The sequence below is a fragment of the Oncorhynchus tshawytscha genome, unplaced genomic scaffold, assembly GCF_018296145.1.
Source record: "Oncorhynchus tshawytscha isolate Ot180627B unplaced genomic scaffold, Otsh_v2.0 Un_scaffold_1072_pilon_pilon, whole genome shotgun sequence".
Taxonomy (NCBI): Eukaryota; Metazoa; Chordata; class Actinopteri; order Salmoniformes; family Salmonidae; genus Oncorhynchus; species Oncorhynchus tshawytscha.
This window is the reverse complement of record NW_024609709.1, coordinates 290,859-311,195: the sequence shown is the minus strand read 5'-3', so window position 1 is coordinate 311,195 and position 20,337 is coordinate 290,859. Positions and strand designations below refer to the sequence as shown.

Below are 20,337 nucleotides of genomic sequence, written 5' to 3'. Positions count from 1 at the left end.
GTGAGGCTGGTCATTCTTCTCTCTGCTGCTACACTGAGCTGTGACGCTGGGATATTATCACTGGGGAGACTCCATGACACTTCACTGAACTGTGACGCTGGGATATTATCACTGGGGAGACTCCATGACACTTCACTGAGCTGTGACGCTGGGATATTATCACTGGGGAGACTCCATGACACTTCACTGAACTGTGACGCTGGGATATTATCACTGGGGAGACTCCATGACACTTCACTGAACTGTGACGCTGGGATATTATCACTGGGGAGACTCCATGACACTTCACTGATCTGTATTATCACTGACTCCATGACACTGTGATATTATCACTGGGGAGACTCCATGACACTTCACTGAGCTGTGACACTGTGATATTATCACTGGGGAGACTCCATGACACTTCACTGAGCTGTGACACTGTGATATTATCACTGGGGAGACTCCATGACACTTCACTGAGCTGTGACACTGTGATATTATCACTGGGGAGACTCCATGACACTTCACTGAGCTGTGACACTGATATTATCACTGGGGAGACTCCATGACACTTCACTGAGCTGTGACGCTGTGATATTATCACTGGGGAGACTCCATGACACTTCACTGAGCTGTGACGCTGTGATATTATCACTGGGGAGACTCCATGACACTTCACTGAGCTGTGACGCTGTGATATTATCACTGGGGAGACTCCATGACACTTCACTGAGCTGTGACGCTGTGATATTATCACTGGGGAGACTCCATGACACTTCACTGAGCTGTGACGCTGGGATATTATCACTGGGGAGACTCCATGACACTTCACTGAGCTGTGACACTGTGATATTATCACTGGGGGGACTCCATGACACTTCACTGAGCTGTGACACTGTGATATTATCACTGGGGAGACTCCATGACACTTCACTGAGCTGTGACACTGTGATATTATCACTGGGGGGACTCCATGACACTTCACTGAGCTGTGACACTGATATTATCACTGGGGAGACTCCATGACACTTCACTGAGCTGTGACGCTGTGATATTATCACTGGGGAGACTCCATGACACTTCACTGAACTGTGACGCTGTGATATTAGTAGTATCTTCCTGTATGGTACAGGTCCTGCTGAGAGCACAGACACAGAGATGAAGCCTGTGTGCTGCTCAGCCTAGACAGTGGATAGGGTGTCACTAACCCAGATCCTGTTGCGGATGCTAGCCTACTGCTGTTGACAACGCCATCGTCACTATGACCAGCCTAGGGATCCAGCAACGTCCCACTGACCACAGACAGATAGGGAGGAGTCCTTTACTCCTGTCTCACAAACAGAGGTCCTCCTCCTCCCTGCCCCTCCTGAAACACCTGCACCAGGCTGGGGGGCCGTATGCTGTCGTTGAGCCCCAGACAGACCCGCCGTCGCTGGGTGACTACTTCTCCCTCCTCCAGCGACTGAAAGAGGAGACTTACATGTACAAACAGAACAAGGATCTGAAACAGGTACAGAGCAGGAAGCCATGGTGTAAGCAACAGCCTCACTCTCCACCTCTGGTCAGGTAAGAGAACAGTCTTATCCTCCTGCATGACTCCATTTTGTTTGCCAGTGCCATACAGTATATTTGGTTATTGTACTGTCTGTGTTGTACATCATGTCTTGGTGCACTATGGGAACTACATGTAGCTTAGCTGATGGAAAGAAATCCTTTAATCTGTCATAGACTTGATGGTCAGAGATGTTATGAATGATGTCACATGGGAATGTTAGCGGGTCACATCTGAACAGGAGTGTCGTTGGGAACCCTAGTCTACATCCCAAATGCCATCCTATTCTATTTACAGTGCACTACTTTTGACCTGTCCAAATAGGGAATAGGGTCCCATTAGGGACGCCCTTGACCTTGACTTGTTCCTCAGCAACAGGTTTAAATGTCCTCTTGCAGTCCTCTTCCCAGAGGCCCTAGCAGCAGAGTCCCACCACTTCCCGGAGTTCCCAGTAGCAGCAGCAGGGTTTTACCGTCGGGTCGTACCCAGCGTAGACTGAGCCAGCACTCCAGCCACAAGATGGCGTCCTCCTCCCAGAAGAGTAAACACACACCTGCCATCATCAAGGGCCATCGCCACTTAAGCTACGGAGGATCCGTCCCACCTGAGTAAGATCAGCATTAGGACCATGACTTTTTAATGACGGAAACTTGTCTTCTGATTGATTTGCACCCTTCTGAGTATCAAGCATTCAGTAGCATTCAGAAAATTCTCTCTCAAAATAATATAAACATTTTTTAAAAACTATTCCAAGTGTGAGCCAAAGTCCTTGATTTCGAGTAATTGTGAGATTGTGGATTGATTGAAAATGTACTAACCATTTTTCTCCTTTGAAATGTCCACATTCACCTACCAAGGGTATGTTGTATTTGTTGGGTTGTGTTCCAAATGGCACCCTATTCCCTACACTGTGCACTCCTTTTGACCAGTAGTGCACTCTATAGGGAATAGGGTGCCATTTGAGAGGCAACTGAGGGTTCTTCTCCTTTAATGTCTTCACAGGAACATCACCATTGAACAGTTTTATGACCTTACACCTACCAAGAAAAGTAACGTCCGCCTCAACGACCAGCTGTAGGTCGCCTTTGACATATTATATGCTGTGTCCCAAATGGCACCCTATTCCCGATATGGTGCACTATTGTTGACCAGGGCCCATATGGTTGTGGTCAAAAGTAGTGCACTATAAAGGGAAGAGGGTGCCATTTGGGATGAATTGCTATAGTTCATCACTGGACCATGGCTGAAATCAGTTTTACACAAATATAATGTTCATATTGATTATCCTCTTATTTTACAAACATTTATTTTCAGTATACCAAAACCAACGGACATCAACATCGCGTAAGTACTCATTCTGTGATCTAGATCAGTTTCTCGTTCTCAACTGTTACAGTACTACTGGAATATCCTTCAACCGCAGGGCTCTCCAACCCTGTTCCTGGAGAGATACCTTCCTGTAGGTTTTAACTCCAACCCTGTTCCTGGAGAGATACCTTCCTGTAGGTTTTTATCTCCAACCCTGTTCCTGGAGAGATACCTTCCTGTGGGTTTTAACTCCAACCCTGTTCCTGGAGAGATACCTTCCTGTAGGTTTTTATCTCCAACCCTGTTCCTGGAGAGATACCTTCCTGTGGGTTTTAACTCCAACCCTGTTCCTGGAGAGATACCTTCCTGTAGGTTTTAACTCCAACCCTGTTCCTGGAGAGATACCTTCCTGTAGGTTTTATCTCCAACCCTGTTCCTGGAGAGATACCTTCCTGTAGGTTTTATCTCCAACCCTGTTCCTGGAGAGATACCTTCCTGTAGGTTTTAACTCCAACCCTGTTCCTGGAGAGATACCATCCTGTAGGTTTTATCTCCAACCCTGTTCCTGGAGAGCTACCATCCTGTAGGTTTTATCTCCAACCCTGTTCCTGGAGAGCTACCATCCTGTAGGTTTTATCTCCAACCCTGTTCCTGGAGAGCTACCATCCTGTAGGTTTTATCTCCAACCCTGTTCCTGGAGAGCTACCATCCTGTAGGTTTTATCTCCAACCCTGTTGCTGGAGAGCTACCATCCTGTAGGTTTTATCTCCAACCCTGTTGCTGGAGAGCTACCATCCTGTAGGTTTTATCTCCAACCCTGTTCCTGGAGAGCTACCATCCTGTAGGTTTTATCTCCAACCCTGTTCCTGGAGAGCTACCCTCCTGTACGTTTTATCTCCAACCCTGTTCCTGGAGAGCTACCCTCCTGTAGGTTTTCCCTCCAACCCTGTTCCTGGAGAGCTACCCTCCTGTAGGTTTTCCCTCCAACCCCAATCTAGCACACCTGATTCTAATTAGCTGATTGATAAACTGAATCAGGTCAGTTACAACTGGGGTTGGAGCAGAAAACCTACAGGAGGGTAGTTCTCCAGGAACAGGGTTGGAGTTAAAACCTACAGGAGGGTAGTTCTCCAGGAACAGGGTTGGAGTTATAACCTACAGGAGGGTAACTCTCCAGGAACAGGGTTGGAGTTATAACCTACAGGAGGGTAGTTCTCCAGGAACAGGGTTGGAGATTTACCCTCCTGTAGGTTATATCTCCAACCCTGTTCCTGGAGAACTACCCTCCTGTAGGTTATAACTCCAACCCTGTTCCTGGAGAACTACCCTCCTGTAGGTTATAAATCAAACCCTGTTCCTGGAGAGTTACCCTCCTGTAGGTTATCTCTCCAGGAACAGGGTTTGATTTATAACCTACAGGAGGGTAGTTCTCCAGGAACAGGGTTGGAGACCCCAGTTCTACAGAAACTACTTATATACAGTTGATCTCTGCTTCCTTTATTGTTATGCCCTCCTCCTTAACAGTAAGATCATTATAAAATGTATAGGATTCATATCCATCTAACTGCTTACTGTATATGAAATGTTGTCTCTGTCCTTTATTGCTCTGCCCTCCCAACAGAGAGTGGAGAAAGGAGGACACAGTTTATAGTGCTAATATCATTTTACACTGATTGCTTCAATACAGTTGAAATGGCTGTCCTTCCTTCACTGCTATGCCCTCCCTCCCCACAGAGAGATAATGATACAGTTGTAATGTCTGTCCTTCCTTCACTGCTATGCCCTCCCTCCCTCCCCACAGAGAGATAATGATACAGTTGTAATGGCTGTCCTCCCTTCACTGCTTTGCCCTCCCTCCCCACAGAGAGATAATGATACAGTTGTAATGGCTGTCCTTCTTTCACTGCTATGCCCTCCCTCCCCACAGAGAGATAATGATACAGTTGTAATGGCTGTCCTCCCTTCACTGCTTTGCCCTCCCTCCCCACAGAGAGATAATGATACAGTTGTAATGGCTGTCCTCCCTTCACTGCTTTGCCCTCCCTCCCCACAGAGAGATAATGATACAGTTGTAATGGCTGTTCTCCCTTCACTGCTTTGCCCTCCCTCCCCACAGAGAGATAATGATACAGTTGTAATGGCTGTCCTCCCTTCACTGCTTTGCCCTCCCTCTCTACAGAGAGATAATGATACAGTCGTAATGTCTGTCCTTCCTTCACTGCTTTGCCCTCCCTCCCCACAGAGAGATAATGATACAGTTGTAATGGCTGTCCTCCCTTCACTGCTTTGCCCTCCCTCCCAACAGAGAGAAAATGATACAGTTGTAATGTCTGTCCTTCCTTCACTGCTTTGCCCTCCCTCCCCACAGAGAGATAATGATACAGTTGTAATGGCTGTCCTCCCTTCACTGCTTTGCCCTCCCTCCCCACAGAGAGATAATGATACAGTTGTAATGGCTGTCCTCCCTTCACTGCTTTGCCCTCCCTCCCCACAGAGAGATAATGATACAGTTGTAATGGCTGTCCTCCCTTCACTGCTTTGCCCTCCCTCCCCACAGAGAGATAATGATACAGTTGTAATGGCTGTCCTCCCTTCACTGCTTTGCCCTCCCTCCCCACAGAGAGATAATGATACAGTTGTAATGGCTGTCCTCCCTTCACTGCTTTGCCCTCCCTCCCTACAGAGAGATAATGATACAGTCGTAATGTCTGTCCTTCCTTCACTGCTTTGCCCTCCCTCCCTACAGAGAGATAATGATACAGTTGTAATGTCTGTCCTTCCTTCACTGCTTTGCCCTCCCTCCCTACAGAGAGATAATGATAAAGGTTCCAATTCCAAAAGAACATCCGTATCAGGCCCACATCTCCCGCTTCGCCCTGTTCCCAACGTTCCGCTCACCAGACGACCCCGACACAGGCGTGAGAGCTGCGTCCCTACGACCCCTGAACCCTCTCGTCCCGTCCTCTGCTCCAGAGGTCACCGTGCTGAGAAAGACAAAAGGTGGTGTGCGTGCGTGCTTGTGTGTGCGAACTGCATGTGTGTCTGTGCGTGCTGTATGTGTGTGTGTGTGTGTCTGCGTGCTTGTGCATGTGTGTGCGAACTGCATGTGTGTCTGCGCGTGCTTGTGTGTGCGAACTGCATGTGTGTCTGCGCGTGCTTGTGTGTGCGAACTGCATGTGTGTCTGCGCGTGCTTGTGTGTGCGAACTGCATGTGTGTCTGCGCGTGCTTGTGTGTGCGAACTGCATGTGTGTCTGTGCGTGCTTGTGTGTGCGAACTGCATGTGTGTCTGCGCGTGCTTGTGTGTGCGAACTGCATGTGTGTCTGCGCGTGCTTGTGTGTGCGAACTGCATGTGTGTCTGCGCGTGCTTGTGTGTGCGAACTGCATGTGTGTCTGCGCGTGCTTGTGTGTGCGAACTGCATGTGTGTCTGTGCGTGCTTGTGTGTGCGAACTGCATGTGTGTCTGCGCGTGCTTGTGTGTGCGAACTGCATGTGTGTCTGCGCGTGCTTGTGTGTGCGAACTGCATGTGTGTCTGCGCGTGCTTGTGTGTGCGAACTGCATGTGTGTCTGCGCGTGCTTGTGTGTGCGAACTGCATGTGTGTCTGTGCGTGCTTGTGTGTGCGAACTGCATGTGTGTCTGCGCGTGTCTGTATGTGTGTGTGTGTGTGTCTGCGTGCTTGTGCATGTGTGTGCGAACTGCATGTGTGTCTGCGCGTGTCTGTATGTGTGTGTGTGTGTGTCTGCGTGCTTGTGCATGTGTGTGCGAACTGCATGTGTGTCTGTGCGTGTCTGTATGTGTGTGTGTGTGTGTCTGCGTGCTTGTGCATGCGTGTGCGAACTGCATGTGTGTCTGTGCGTGTCTGTATGTGTGTGTGTCTGCGTGCTTGTGCATGCGTGTGCGAACTGCATGTGTGTCTGTGCGTGTCTGTATGTGTGTGTGTGTGTGTGTCTGCGTGCTTGCCCGTATAAGGTTGCACACACAAGCACAAGCCTCATTCCCAGATGAAGTGTCTTTGTCTTCAATCCCAGGAGGTCCTTATCGTCATGAGGTACTGGAGGCACCCATGACAACCAGGAAGAAAACCATCTCATGGCCAGGACAACATGGCTTCCTGGATGTGAGTAGCTACAGTACAGTCATTTAGCTAAGTCAGGTTTCCCTCTCACTGTACACAGAAACATGAACGTCCCAAAATAGCACACTATTCCCCATAGAGTGCACTGCATAGGGCATCGAGTGCTATTTGGGAGGCAGAATATGATCCTTAATGTTATATTTCATCTCATCTGACCAGTGAAGCCCAATAAATGAATGTTCTCACTGAAGTGAATGACTAGGGATTTGTTCTAAATGGTACCCTATTCCTTAATAGTACCCTATTCCAGGGCCCTGCTCAGAAGTAGTGCACTTTTAAGGGAATAGGGTGAAACAACCTAAGGAAGAAGGTCACATGCACACTCCATCTGTTCCTGACACCTGTGTCCTGTGTCATCTTCCTCTTTGTCTCTCTCTCAGCACCCCAAGCCAGTTAGGGGCGAGGCCCAGACCCAGGTATTCTACCCTAAGTCCCAGAAGACAGTGTTTCCCAACCCCACATTGCGTGACTGGGACGTCACGCTGTCTGAACGAACAGCCAACATGCTCCGCAACGTGGAGAAGTCCCACTGGGTCACCTCCTACCAGCTTCACTACACAGGTATAGAGAGCAGAGCCCCGAACACACAGGCTGTATCCCAACAGGCTTCCTATTCCCTATATAGTCCATACGGCTCTGGTCAAAAGATGTGTCCTCTATAGGGGACAGGGTGCCATTTGAGACGCTACCAGAGACATGGAGGAATACCCAGACTAGTTGGACCAGGGAGCTGGCGGCCCGCGGATCAATTTAACAATTACTGTTGTACATGTTTTTAGGAACTCAGTCTGGGTCTCAACTTCCTGTTAAGAGTTAGAATAGTAGAATACACAAGGTGCAAGTTTTGAAATTTGGTTGTGGATCAGCAGTTTTTCTACAGTCACTCAATTAGCCCCATGTCCGCTACCATTGTTTAGATTGGTTAGTTAGTCTAGCCAGCTATCTAAACTTGTAGTAATCATGGTTGAATTACCGTCCGGGGGGCCCCATTGATTTGGTTAGTCAGTCTCACTCAGATATCATATTAACAATGGCAAGCATGTCATGTGTTTTTACTCCAGGCACTGGGTCTACTAATCCCTGGAGGTTGGATGACTACTATGAGAACACCGTTGACATGATCACTGGGAAGACAACTCCCTACACAACACAGCTGGTACGTACAGTAACACAGGAATCACCTGAATATACAGTGCAGTTGTAATATTCCTACATTTAACTGCTTCGCTAGAATAACACATTAGCCTCCACCTTCTTTAACTTCCCCAACTACCTAGAAATAGTTTTAGACTGCTTAAACAAACAGTTTTTCTTCAGTATCACTTTACTCTGATGACTGAATGAGACAAACCTCCTCCTAACAAACCAGTGCTTGTCTCTCTCAGAGGGAGCGATCCCACCCCGTTCTGCTGCTCCCTAAACCAAGAGACGGGCGCAAGGCCAGAATACGCCAGGGCCGTCATAAGGTGGAGAGCACCTACCACCCTCCTGTCACTGCCCCAGCAGCAGAGTCCCACAGCACAGACCAGACTTCCACACAGAATCACCCTGCTGGGCCTCTGGGAACTATGTCTGGTCACCAAAGTCATCAGGAGATAAAGGGGAACCCTTCTACTCAGGACGGCCATCCCAACAACAGCCACGGCCACTCAGAGCTCAGTCTAGCCAGGCCTGGGGCTGGAGATGTGTCTGGGCCTGGGGCTGGAGATGTGTCTGTGCCGGAGCCTGCTCAGGTGTCTGGCTATGTGTTCCCTGGTCACCACCTTCAAGATCAAGGCTCCAGGTGTGAGAGGTGTTGGGAGGAGAGGTGTGAGTGCCAGGTCAAGGAGGTCAGAGAAGGGCTCCATCACCCAGGGCCAGGGGCATCAGACCCCCAGCAGAGCAGCCAGGCTCCCAGAGCCTCCCTGGAGAAGGTCACAGACACAGAGAGCTCTCTGGCCTTGTACAGCTGCCAGCTGCCCCATTCTCCCCTGAATGAGACCACAGAGGTCACCACAGAGAATAACACCCAGAGAGAGGTATGGTACAAGGACGTTCCTGGCATCAAGAAGCATAGCTACACAGCATCAGGGGGTAACCTGTTCAGCCTGAGCCAGCCAGCTCCAGCATTGGCTACTAACAACACAGGGGTGGCATATGAATCTGAGACAGAACTGTCTGCTGCTGATCTGGTCTCTCCCAACATCCGTAACTGGCGTTCTGGCGGGAATTTAGTTCTGGGTTCTGAGATGACTGTCAATCAGACCCTAGAAGAACAGGATCGGGAGTGGCAGAACAGAGAGATCCCCATCCCACGCAGTATCTCCAACCCCTGTATCCAACCCCGTCCACATGCCCTGCCTTCCACCCACCCAGGGGAGAGGGGCCGGTGCCAGCTGGCCCTGTTGGAGCTCCAGGACTCCTTCAGTAAGTCGGAGGTCCACCGTCTCTTCCACAGCTCCCTCCAGGGGGGCGCGGTCAACCTGCAGGACAATGTACACACCGGGAGAAAGCACCGCTTCTACGGCTTCAACTCCTTCTATTTCCACAACTGAGCACTGTATTGTAGACCTACCACTATGCCCACAGTCTGTAGGGAGTGGAAGACATCAGAGGGCTTAGTGAGTGGAATGGGTCTACGGTCTACAACGTTATCTCTTCATGATGGGAAATCCAACCATATACGGTCGCTTACTCAAAGCTACTGACATGTTTTGCTTATGATGTCTGTCTTATCATGTCTGTCTTATCATGTCTGTCTTATCATGTCTGTCTTATCATGTCTGTCTTATCATGTCTGTCTTATCATGTCTGTCTTATCATGTCTGTCTTATCATGTCTGTCTTATCATGTCTATCTTATCATGTCTGTCTTATCATGTCTATCTTATCATGTCTATCTTATCATGTCTATCTTATCATGTCTATCTTATCATGTCTGTCTTATCATGTCTGTCTTATCATGTCTGTCTTATCATGTCTATCTTATCATGTCTATCTTATCATGTCTGTCTTATCATGTCTATCTTATCATGTCTATCTTATCATGTCTGTCTTATCATGTCTATCTTATCATGTCTATCTTATCATGTCTATCTTATCATGTCTGTCTTATCATGTCTATCTTATCATGTACATATCTTATCATGTCTATCTTATCATGCCTGTCTTATCATGTCTGTCTTATCATGTCTGTCTTATCATGTCTGTCTTATCATGTCTGTCTTATGATGTCTGTCTTATGATGTCTGTCTTATCATGTCTGTCTTATCATGTCTATCTTATCATGTCTGTCTTATCATGTCTGTCTTATGATGTCTGTCTTATCATGTCTGTCTTATCATGTCTGTCTTATGATGTCTGTCTTATCATGTCTGTCTTATGATGTCTGTCTTATGATGTCTGTCTTTCCATGTGCAGATGGTTCTAATAAAATCATCCAGAAGTAGTTTACATGCTTTGAGTGTATATATGCGGCACTATACATGACACAATGACAGATGGAATGACTGATGAACACATGAAAGGGACACATTTATGGTCCGTTAAAAAAGCCTAAAGAAGTCTACAGATGACTAATAATACAAGTGGACCAAGGAGTCCACCTCAGACAATATACTGATGTGCATGTAGCCAGATACAGAGCCAGATACAGAATCCAGATACAGAATCCAGATACAGAATCCAGATACAGAGCCAGATACAGAGCCAGATACAGAGCCAGATACAGAATCCAGATACAGAGCCAGATACAGAATCCAGATACAGAATCCAGATACAGAGCCAGATACAGAGCCAGATACAGAATCCAGAGCCAGATACAGAATCCAGAGCCAGATACAGAATCCAGATACAGAGCCAGATACAGAATCCAGATACAGAATCCAGATACAGAGCCAGATACAGAATCCAGATACAGAATCCAGATACAGAATCCATATTTTCACACCGCAAGTTCTGCATTGACCTTCTTTCGAGCAGCAGCATCTGAGAGAGAAAAATCCCTTTTCACCTCCAACACCATGTGTTGCCAGTCAGATTGGCTTTACAGCTTGACACAAAAGACTGTTCTGTGTTCCATGCCAGTGAGTCATGCCGGAGTGGAATGTCCTTGAGCGTTCTACAGCAGTCTGTCATTCCATCTTAGTCAGGTACATACTCTCTAAGAAAGGATGCTCAGAGTACAGCAGGGATCTGGAGAGATCTACTGATCACTGATCATGTACTGATGTTGTTCAGACAAATAAAACTAGTTATGAATTAGAATTGTATAAGACTGCATGTGAAATAACTTAAAAGCTCTTGATAATGTTTTATCTAGCTAGATGTGTAGTGCCAATTCACTGTGTAAATCAGTTTCATTCACATAGAAAATATAGACATTGTTTTCAGTAGGTTTATGACCATAATTTCTTCCTATGACAGCTTCTCTGGTACATCAGTGGCTATTATACCGTTTGTCCAGTAGATGGCAGTATAGGCCAGGATTTCCCAACTGTCTCTGGTCTTTAGAACTGTGGGTACAACACTAGGCCTAACTCAGAACAACACTGTAGGCCTAACTCAGAATAACACTATAGGCCTAACTCAGAACAACACTGTAGGCCTAACTCAGAACAACACTGTAGGCCTAACTCAGAACAACACTGTAGGCCTAACTCAGAACAACACTGTAGGCCTAACTCAGAACACTGTAGGCCTAACTCAGAATAACACTGTAGGCCTAACTCAGAACAACACTGTAGGCCTAACTCAGAACAACACTGTAGGCCTAACTCAGAACAACACTGTAGGACCTAACTCAGAACAACACTGTAGGCCTAACTCAGAACAACACTGTAGGCCTAACTCAGAACAACACTGTAGGACTAACTCAGAACAACACTGTAGACATACAGCACTAAGAAGATCCAAATGCATTGTCCCATGAAACTAATTGAGATCAAATGGTTGGCATGCAGATGCTGCATGGACGTTTCACCGGTACAACTTGAAGAATATTCATTCACAATTGACAGTGAGAAATGTGAGGGGTGACCATAAAACTGTGTGTAAAATAGAGGTAAAGAAGCACATGTGCAGGACAGGATATGGATCTATCCTAAATCTGTCAGTTAAACTTTCAAATGAAAACATCTGAAAAAGTCAACAAGTTAGTGGAGTCATTCACAGTGTAAACCAGCGCACCACCCAGGGTTAGAATCAAGTGCATTGCCTGGGTAAACAGTGGCCGATGGCAACAAGGTATCATTACCAGTAATGCTCATGATTGTTTACATGTTATACTTTGAAATAATTGGCATGAATAATGACTAGGTATAATCTCAAGGAGACAGGTGTGGCCACAAATATGCATCATGCTCCTGTATGTGTAGTCATGGTGACAGTGGGAGCAGACCATGTTTTGCACAACTCCAGGGGAAGGTCTTTTGGAACCTACATCATGACCAAAGCTATTATGGCTTCAAGTTTCTCCACCTCGTTCACATTCCCCACCATTGAAGGGGCAGTGATTGTTTAACCAGGGCTTTAGGAACACACTTATACCATTCAAAAACAACAAAACAAACACATCTGCAGCCGCAGTTCGAGAGGTGGGCTTGTAATCGCTCATATGAGAGGACGCTCTTTTGGTCACAGAACGTGTCTGGTGTAGCTGTTTAAGATGGTGAGTAACTGGCCTTTACCTCAGAGTAGGCCATGCTGGATGAACACCTTTACCTCAGAGTAGGCCACGCTGAATGAATCCCTTTACCTCAGAGTAGGCCATGCTGGATGAACACCTTTACCTCAGAGTAGGCCATGCTGGATGAACACCTTTACCTCAGAGTAGGCCATGCTGGATGAACCCCTTTACCTCAGAGTAGGCCACGCTGAATGACCACCTTTACCTCAGAGTAGGCCACGCTGAATGAACCCCTTTACCTCAGAGTAGGCCACGCTGAATGAATACCTTTACCTCAGAGTAGGCCACGCTGAATGACCACCTTTACCTCAGAGTAGGCCACGCTGAATGACCACCTTTACCTCAGAGTAGGCCACGCTGAATGAATCCCTTTACCTCAGAGTAGGCCATGCTGGATGAACACCTTTACCTCAGAGTAGGCCATGCTGGATGAACACCTTTACCTCAGAGTAGGCCATGCTGGATGAACCCCTTTACCTCAGAGTAGGCCACGCTGAATGACCACCTTTACCTCAGAGTAGGCCACGCTGAATGAACCCCTTTACCTCAGAGTAGGCCACGCTGAATGAATACCTTTACCTCAGAGTAGGCCACGCTGAATGACCACCTTTACCTCAGAGTAGGCCACGCTGAATGACCACCTTTACCTCAGAGTAGGCCACGCTGAATGAATACCTTTACCTCAGAGTAGGCCACGCTGAATGAATACCTTTACCTCAGAGTAGGCCATGCTGAATGAACACCTGTCCATTATCAATCCCAGAGACGGGCAAGTTTTTGAACGCACGATAGAGGTCAATGAACGAGACAAACACATTTTAGCCTACCTACTTACAGAAGTTGTGTATCAAGCCTTTTTTTTTTAAATGTCAGTTTTGTGATCTGATCAATATGATCCAATCACTATCTGATCAAGGTTTGTTGCTTCTACATTTAGTATTAAAATGTGTCTCTTATCTGTCCACTGTGTCCACATTGTGACCAGATTAGCTGGTGCCTCCCTGTATGCAAATCATTCAAAAACAAATATATATATATACATTTACATACATATACATTTTAGACAGTTACGAATTCCATTGGATTTCCAATGGTGCTACCTGTCAATGGTTTTAGAGACCAGAGACCAGTATAATGATCATTTATTAAACGGTTTGACCATCCAGATCTGTTTACACTCGATTGATATCCAGAGACAATGGGTGCCGGACTACCTCTGGAGGTGGTTAAGGAAGATCTGATCACAGTCAGATCACAATGTGTCTTTTAATCATCTACACCTGTCTAAAAATGTGGCCACTATTCAGAATGTGGACAATATCAGGACAAAAGGCGCAAGTTTTTTTTTGTTTGTTTACGTCCCAAATGACAAATAGCACCCTATTCCCTCAAATGGTACCCTATTCCCTATATATAGTGTACTACTTTTGACCAGAATCCTGTGGGCACTATGAGTCCTGGTCAAAAGTAGCGCACTTTAAAGGGAAACCTGAGCCATCCTCAGAAAGCATACCTGGGACAATTCGTGGGTGCTCTCTCGTGATGACTATCTACGTCACGGAAAAGATGCTGTCAACGGTACCCAATCCCGCCTCTGAACATGAGATGTCCTCCACGGTTCAGTGTTCTGATTTGAGACTGTACTTGTCATTTACACGTCGCCCCGCCCCCTTATAAACCGCTTAGCTGAGAAGGAGGCTGGCTGCGGCTGCACGCACTTCGGGAAACATTCAATTCACGATGGTGTCATTCTGGAGACTGGAAGAAAGCTGCTAGTACTGTAGGTTCAAGTTGTCATTTTAAAACTTTATTTTGAATGTATTTATACCGCAAAATATAAATTATAGTCTTATATTATTCGCCAACAAATAACACAATAGTTCAGCGAAAATATTTGACTCTCGTTTATCGTCTCTCGGGAATCTAAACCTCAGTAGAAACTTTACAAAGGTGAGTCCCATATTGTTTTATTGTAGTGTCGGTAGGCCTAAATACTTTATGCTAATTAGTCTGATGTAGCCTGACCGCTATTCAGTATGTAGGCATATGACAGTATTTTAACTGATTTGTTACATCTTTATAGTAAACCTATTCGTTTTACCTGCTCATAATCCTTCAGCTGAAGTGCTACTCCCATGTTTCAGCAGTGCACTCTGCTTCACACTTTCAGTTGCAGCAGCCAACCTTTCTTTCTGTGAATAGTCTACTGAGCTGCGTGGTACAGTTAGAGCTATGCTCCTGTTCCAGCTAAGTGCAGCACATACATTATTCAATTGACCTTATGATGTCATAAGAATACTCTATAACTGCCTTCCATCAGACTGTTATGGCTCAAGTGAATGTAATAGGATGGAATGACATGGAATCGAATAAAATAGATGAGAAAATAATAGACTGGAATGGAATAGAGCTTTAGGCCTACATGATCATTTCAGATCATCTATGATACAGTGATTGGACAGACTTCTCTCAAATGATGATATGAAAACTCAAAAACTCATCAAACTCTCCGTTCAACTAGTTGCTCTTTTAATACTTTCAGATTTTTATCAGGAAACAAGATACCCATGGATCCTTCACTGTTTCCATGGAAACTCCTCTCCTTTGGAACATTCCTTTATCATGTAGTGGATTATATCTTCCATGCTAGCTTCCTTACATGTGTACTTCATTATTACAGTCACCACAGAATCTAAGCTTCCTTACATGTGTACTTCATTATTACAGTCACCACAGAATCTAAGCTTCCTTACATGTGTACTTCAATATCACAGTCATCACAGAATCTAAGCTTCCTTCAATGTGTACTTCATTATTACAGTCATCACAGAATCTAAGCTTCCTTACATGTGTACTTCATTATTACAGTCATCACAGAATCTAAGCTTCCTTACATGTGTACTTCATTATCACAGTCATCACAGAATCTAAGCTTCCTTCAATGTGTACTTCATTATCACAGTCATCACAGAATCTAAGCTTCCTTACATGTGTTCTTCATTATCACAGTCATCACAGAATCTAAGCTTCATAACTGTACATGTGTACTTCATTATCACAGTCATCACAGAATCTAAGCTTCCTTACATGTGTTCTTCATTATCACAGTCATCACAGAAACTAAGCTTCATAACTGTACATGTGTACTTCATTATCACAGTCACCACAGAATCTAAGCTTCCTTCAATGTGTTCTTCATTATCACAGTCATCACAGAAACTAAGCTTCATAACTGTACATGTGTACTTCATTATCACAGTCACCACAGAATCTAAGCTTCCTTACATGTGTTCTTCATTATCACAGTCATCACAGAATCTAAGCTTCATAACTGTACATGTGTACTTCATTATCACAGTCACCACAGAATCTAAGCTTCCTTCAATGTGTTCTTCATTATCACAGTCATCACAGAAACTAAGCTTCCTTCAATGTGTTCTTCATTATCACAGTCATCACAGAATCTAAGCTTCATAACTGTACATGTGTACTTCATTATCACAGTCATCAGAGAAACTAAGCAGCAAAACATTAACAGTGTGAATCATTTATTAGTCTGTGTGTGTGTGTATAATATGCCACAAGCATTTCCCTGCACCCGCAATAACATCCTCTAAATATGTGTATGCGACAAATGACATGTGATTTGATATTACAGGGAGGTGTTGTGGGAATTAACCATTTTCAGATTCTCTGGCTGTGTGCCCAGCCCAGTCCATAAGCACTTCAGACAATAGTGTTGTTGAATGAAATGATACTTATTTACCTTGACCTTGTGGTTGTAAGAACAACACATTAGTATAAATGAATGGCGTATCACTATCAGACTCTACCTTTGTAAATGGTGTCTTTTCCTCACAGAGATCACTGCACCATTTACATTCCAGGTATTTCCACAACACATCATGAGGTTAACACCGTTAACACCGTTCTCTTCAGTCTCATCAACAGGGTAGCCTTTCTCATGCCTCTCCAACACCGTTCTCTTCAGTCTCATCAACAGGGTAGTCTTTCTCATGCCTCTTCAACACCGTTCTCTTCAGTCTCATCAACAGGGTAGCCTTTCTCATGCCTCTCCAACACCGTTCTCTTCAGTCTCATCAACAGGGTAGTCTTTCTCATGCCTCTCCAACACTGTTCTCTTCAGTCTCATCAACAGGGTAGTCTTTCTCATGCCTCTCCAACACCGTTCTCTTCAGTCTCATCAACAGGGTAGTCTTTCTCATGTGTCTCCAACACTGTTCTCTTCAGTCTCATCAACAGGGTAGTCTTTCTCATGCCTCTCCAACACCGTTCTCTTCAGTCTCATCAACAGGGTAGTCTTTCTCATGCCTCTCCAACACCGTTCTCTTCAGTCTCATCAACAGGGTAGTCTTTCTCATGCCTCTCCAACACCGTTCTCTTCAGTCTCATCAACAGGGTAGCCTTTCTCATGCCTCTCCAACACCGTTGTCTTCAGTCTCATCAACAGGGTAGTCTTTCTCATGCCTCTCCAACACCGTTCTCTTCAGTCTCATCAACAGGGTAGTCTTTCTCATGCCTATCCAACACCGTTCTCTTCAGTCTCATCAACAGGGTAGTCTTTCTCATGCCTCTCCAACACCGTTGTCTTCAGTCTCATCAACAGGGTAGTCTTTCTCATGCCTCTCCAACACCGTTGTCTTCAGTCTCATCAACAGGGTAGTCTTTCTCATGCCTCTCCAACACCGTTCTCTTCAGTCTCATCAACAGGGTAGTCTTTCTCATGCCTATCCAACACCGTTCTCTTCAGTCTCATCAACAGGGTAGTCTTTCTCATGCCTCTCCAACACCGTTGTCTTCAGTCTCATCAACAGGGTAGCTTTTCTCAGGTGCTGTGTGTTGGTAGTTGTTTATTGTGGAAAGAAGGGTTACTGGTTGAATATATGGGGCTATGCATTCAGTATGTTTGGTCAGAATGTCTTTCGTTGAGTTTAGAACAGGGTTTTCCTGACCTGTGAGGTAGGTGTGTTTTCTGTGCCTGCTTTGCTCCTGACCTGACATCCATGCTCTTTACATTCCCTCAGCCTTTAGCCCAGAGGCATGTTGACTGCATTTCTGTGTAGTTTCATCTCATATTTCTCAAATAAACAGCATATCTGGTTTTAAAAAAACAGATAAAGCAACACCTCACGGCACAACGTGCCCTATGTGTCCTAGATAGTTTGTGTGTATGCATTGATATTTAATCTATGTGTGCTTTTACATTTTTTTTAAATGTATGTAGTTCTGTCCTTGAGCTGTTCTTGTCTATTAATGTTCTGTATTATGTCATGGTTCATGTGTTGTGTTGGATCCCAGGAAGAGAAGCTGCTGCTTTTGCTACAGCTAATGGGGATCCTAATAAAATACCAAATACCAAAAAAGACCCTGAGGAAACCTAGGGTGTGTCCAAAATGGCCCCTTATTCCCTATGTAGTGGATTATCTTTGACCAGGGTCCACACTATGTTGTGGATTATCTTTGACCAGGGCCCACACTATGTAGTGGATTATCTTTGACCAGGGTCCACACTATGTTGTGGATTATCTTTGACCAGGGCCCACACTATGTAGTGTATTATCTTTGACCAGGGCCCACACTATGTAGTGGATTATCTTTGACCAGGGTCCACACTATGTTGTGGATTATCTTTGACCAGGGCCCAAAATATATAGGTTATTATCTTTGACCAAGGCCCACACTATGTAGTAGATTATCTTTGACCAGGGCCCCCACTATGTAGTGTATTATCTTTGACCAGGGCCCACACTATGTAGTGTATTATCTTTGACCAGGGCCCAAAATATATAGGTTATTATCTTTGACCAAGGCCCACACTATGTAGTAGATTATCTTTGACCAGGGCCCCCACTATGTAGTGTATTATCTTTGACCAAGGCCCACACTATGTAGTGGATTATCTTTGACCAGGGCCCACACTATGTAGTGGATTATCTTTGACCAAGGCCCACACTATGTAGTGGATTATCTTTGACCAAGGCCCACACTATGTAATGGATTATCTTTGACCAAGGCCCACACTATGTAGTGGATTATCTTTGACCAAGGCCCACACTATGTAGTGGATTATCTTTGACCAAGGCCCACACTATGTAGTGGATTATCATTGACCAGGGCCCACACTATGTAGTGGATTATCTTTGACCAGGCCCCACACTATGTAGTGGATTATCTTTGACCAGGGCCCACACTATGTAGTGGATTATCTTTGACCAGGGCCCACACTATGTAGTGGATTATCTTTGACCAGGGCCCACACTATGTAGTGGATTATCTTTGACCAAGGCCCACACTATGTAGTGGATTATCTTTGACCAGGGCCCACACTATGTAGTGGATTATCTTTGACCAGGGCCCACACTATGTAGTGGATTATCTTTGACCAGGGCCTACACTATGTAGTGGATTATCTTTGACCAGGGCCCACACTATATAGTGGATTATCTTTGACCAGGGCCCACACTATTAGTGGATTATCTTTGACCAGGGCCCACACTATATAGGGTGCCATTTGAGATGCAGCCCCAGACTCAACAGGATGTGAACAATATCCTGGATATTAAAAAGTGGGGATTGGAGAATGTAGCTCAGTCCATGAGGTCACCTTCACTGTGATATTCTATCTAAACAGCTTTAGTTCACCATTGTCCTTTACATGCTAGAACTTCCATTACTGTTGAGCTGACATGATGAGTCCATAGGTTGTGATTATAATACACTATATATACAAAAGTATGTGGACACCCCTTCTAATTAGTGGAATTGGCTATTTCAGCCACATCCGTTGCTGACAGGTGAATAACATCGAGCACACAGCCATGCAATCTCCATAGACAAACATTGCCAGTAGAATGGCCTTACTGAAGACCCTATTGACTTTCAATGTGGCACCATCATAGGATGCCACCTTTCCAACAAGTCAGTTCGTCAAATTTCTGCTCTGCTAGAGCTGCCCCGGTCAACTGTAAGTGCTGTTATTGTGAAGTGAAAATGTCTAGGAGCAACAACTTCTCAGCCGTGAAGTGGTAGGCCACACAAGCTCATAGAACAGGACTGCAGAGTGCTGAAGTGTGTAGCGCGTAAAAATCTTCTGTCCTCGGTTGCAACACTCACTACCGAGTTCCAACCTGCCTCTGGAAGCAACGTCAGCACAAGAACTGTTCACCAGGAGCTTCATGAAATGGGTTTCCATGGCTGAGCAGCCACACACAAGCCTAAAATCACCATGCGGAATGCCAAGCGTGGGCTGGAGTGGTGTAAAGCTTGCCACCATTGAACTGGAGCAGTGGAAACGTGTTCTCTGGAGTGATGAATCATGCTTCACCATCTGGCAGTCCAACGGACAAATCTGGGTTTGGCGGATGCCAGGAGAACGCTACCTGCCCTAATGTATAGTGCCAACTGTAAAGTTTGGTGGAGGAGGAATAATTGTCTGGGGCTGTTTTTCATGGTTCGGGCTAGGCCCCATAGTTCCAGTGAAAGGAAATCTTAACACTACAGCATACAATGACATTCTAGACAATTCTGTGTTTCCAACTTTGTGGCAACACTTTAGGGAAGGCCCTTTCCTGTTTCAGCATGACAATGCCCCCATGCTTACAGCGAGGTCCATACAGAAATGGTTTGTCGAGATTTGTATGGAAGAACTTGACTTGCCTGCACAGAGCCCTGACC

At 45.5% G+C, this 20,337-nt stretch overlaps 2 protein-coding genes across 2 annotated transcripts in view; both read left to right on the top strand.

Annotated features, from left to right (window-relative positions):
• The first annotated feature begins 319 nt into the window (after positions 1-319).
• LOC112241658 lies at positions 320-9,786 on the top strand. Its single transcript, XM_042317156.1, has 9 exons — positions 320-1,548; positions 1,933-2,142; positions 2,537-2,608; positions 2,849-2,878; positions 5,652-5,842; positions 6,872-6,960; positions 7,359-7,539; positions 8,040-8,134; positions 8,364-9,786. The coding sequence occupies exons 1-9, from the start codon at positions 1,244-1,246 to the stop codon at positions 9,510-9,512; spliced, it is 2,322 nt and encodes a 773-aa protein (XP_042173090.1). The 5' UTR covers positions 320-1,243; the 3' UTR covers positions 9,513-9,786.
• Positions 9,787-14,345: 4,559 nt separating this feature from the next.
• The window catches only part of LOC112241973 (oxysterol-binding protein-related protein 3-like), a 128,106-nt gene continuing 122,114 nt past the window's right edge, over positions 14,346-20,337 (top strand). Inside the window, 1 exon segment of the mRNA XM_042317155.1 lies at positions 14,346-14,592. The gene's annotated coding sequence lies outside the window, so the exon portion shown is untranslated.

Excerpts from the sequence above, each read along its gene's own strand:
- LOC112241658 (XM_042317156.1), top strand. The coding sequence starts at position 1,244 with ATGACCAGCCTAGGGATCCAGCAACGTCCCACTGACCACAGACAGATA. Across the intron at positions 2,609-2,848 it reads GTCCGCCTCAACGACCAGCT|TATACCAAAACCAACGGACA; the intron begins GTAGGTCGCCTT and ends ATTTATTTTCAG. Across the intron at positions 7,540-8,039 it reads CTACCAGCTTCACTACACAG|GCACTGGGTCTACTAATCCC; the intron begins GTATAGAGAGCA and ends TTTTTACTCCAG.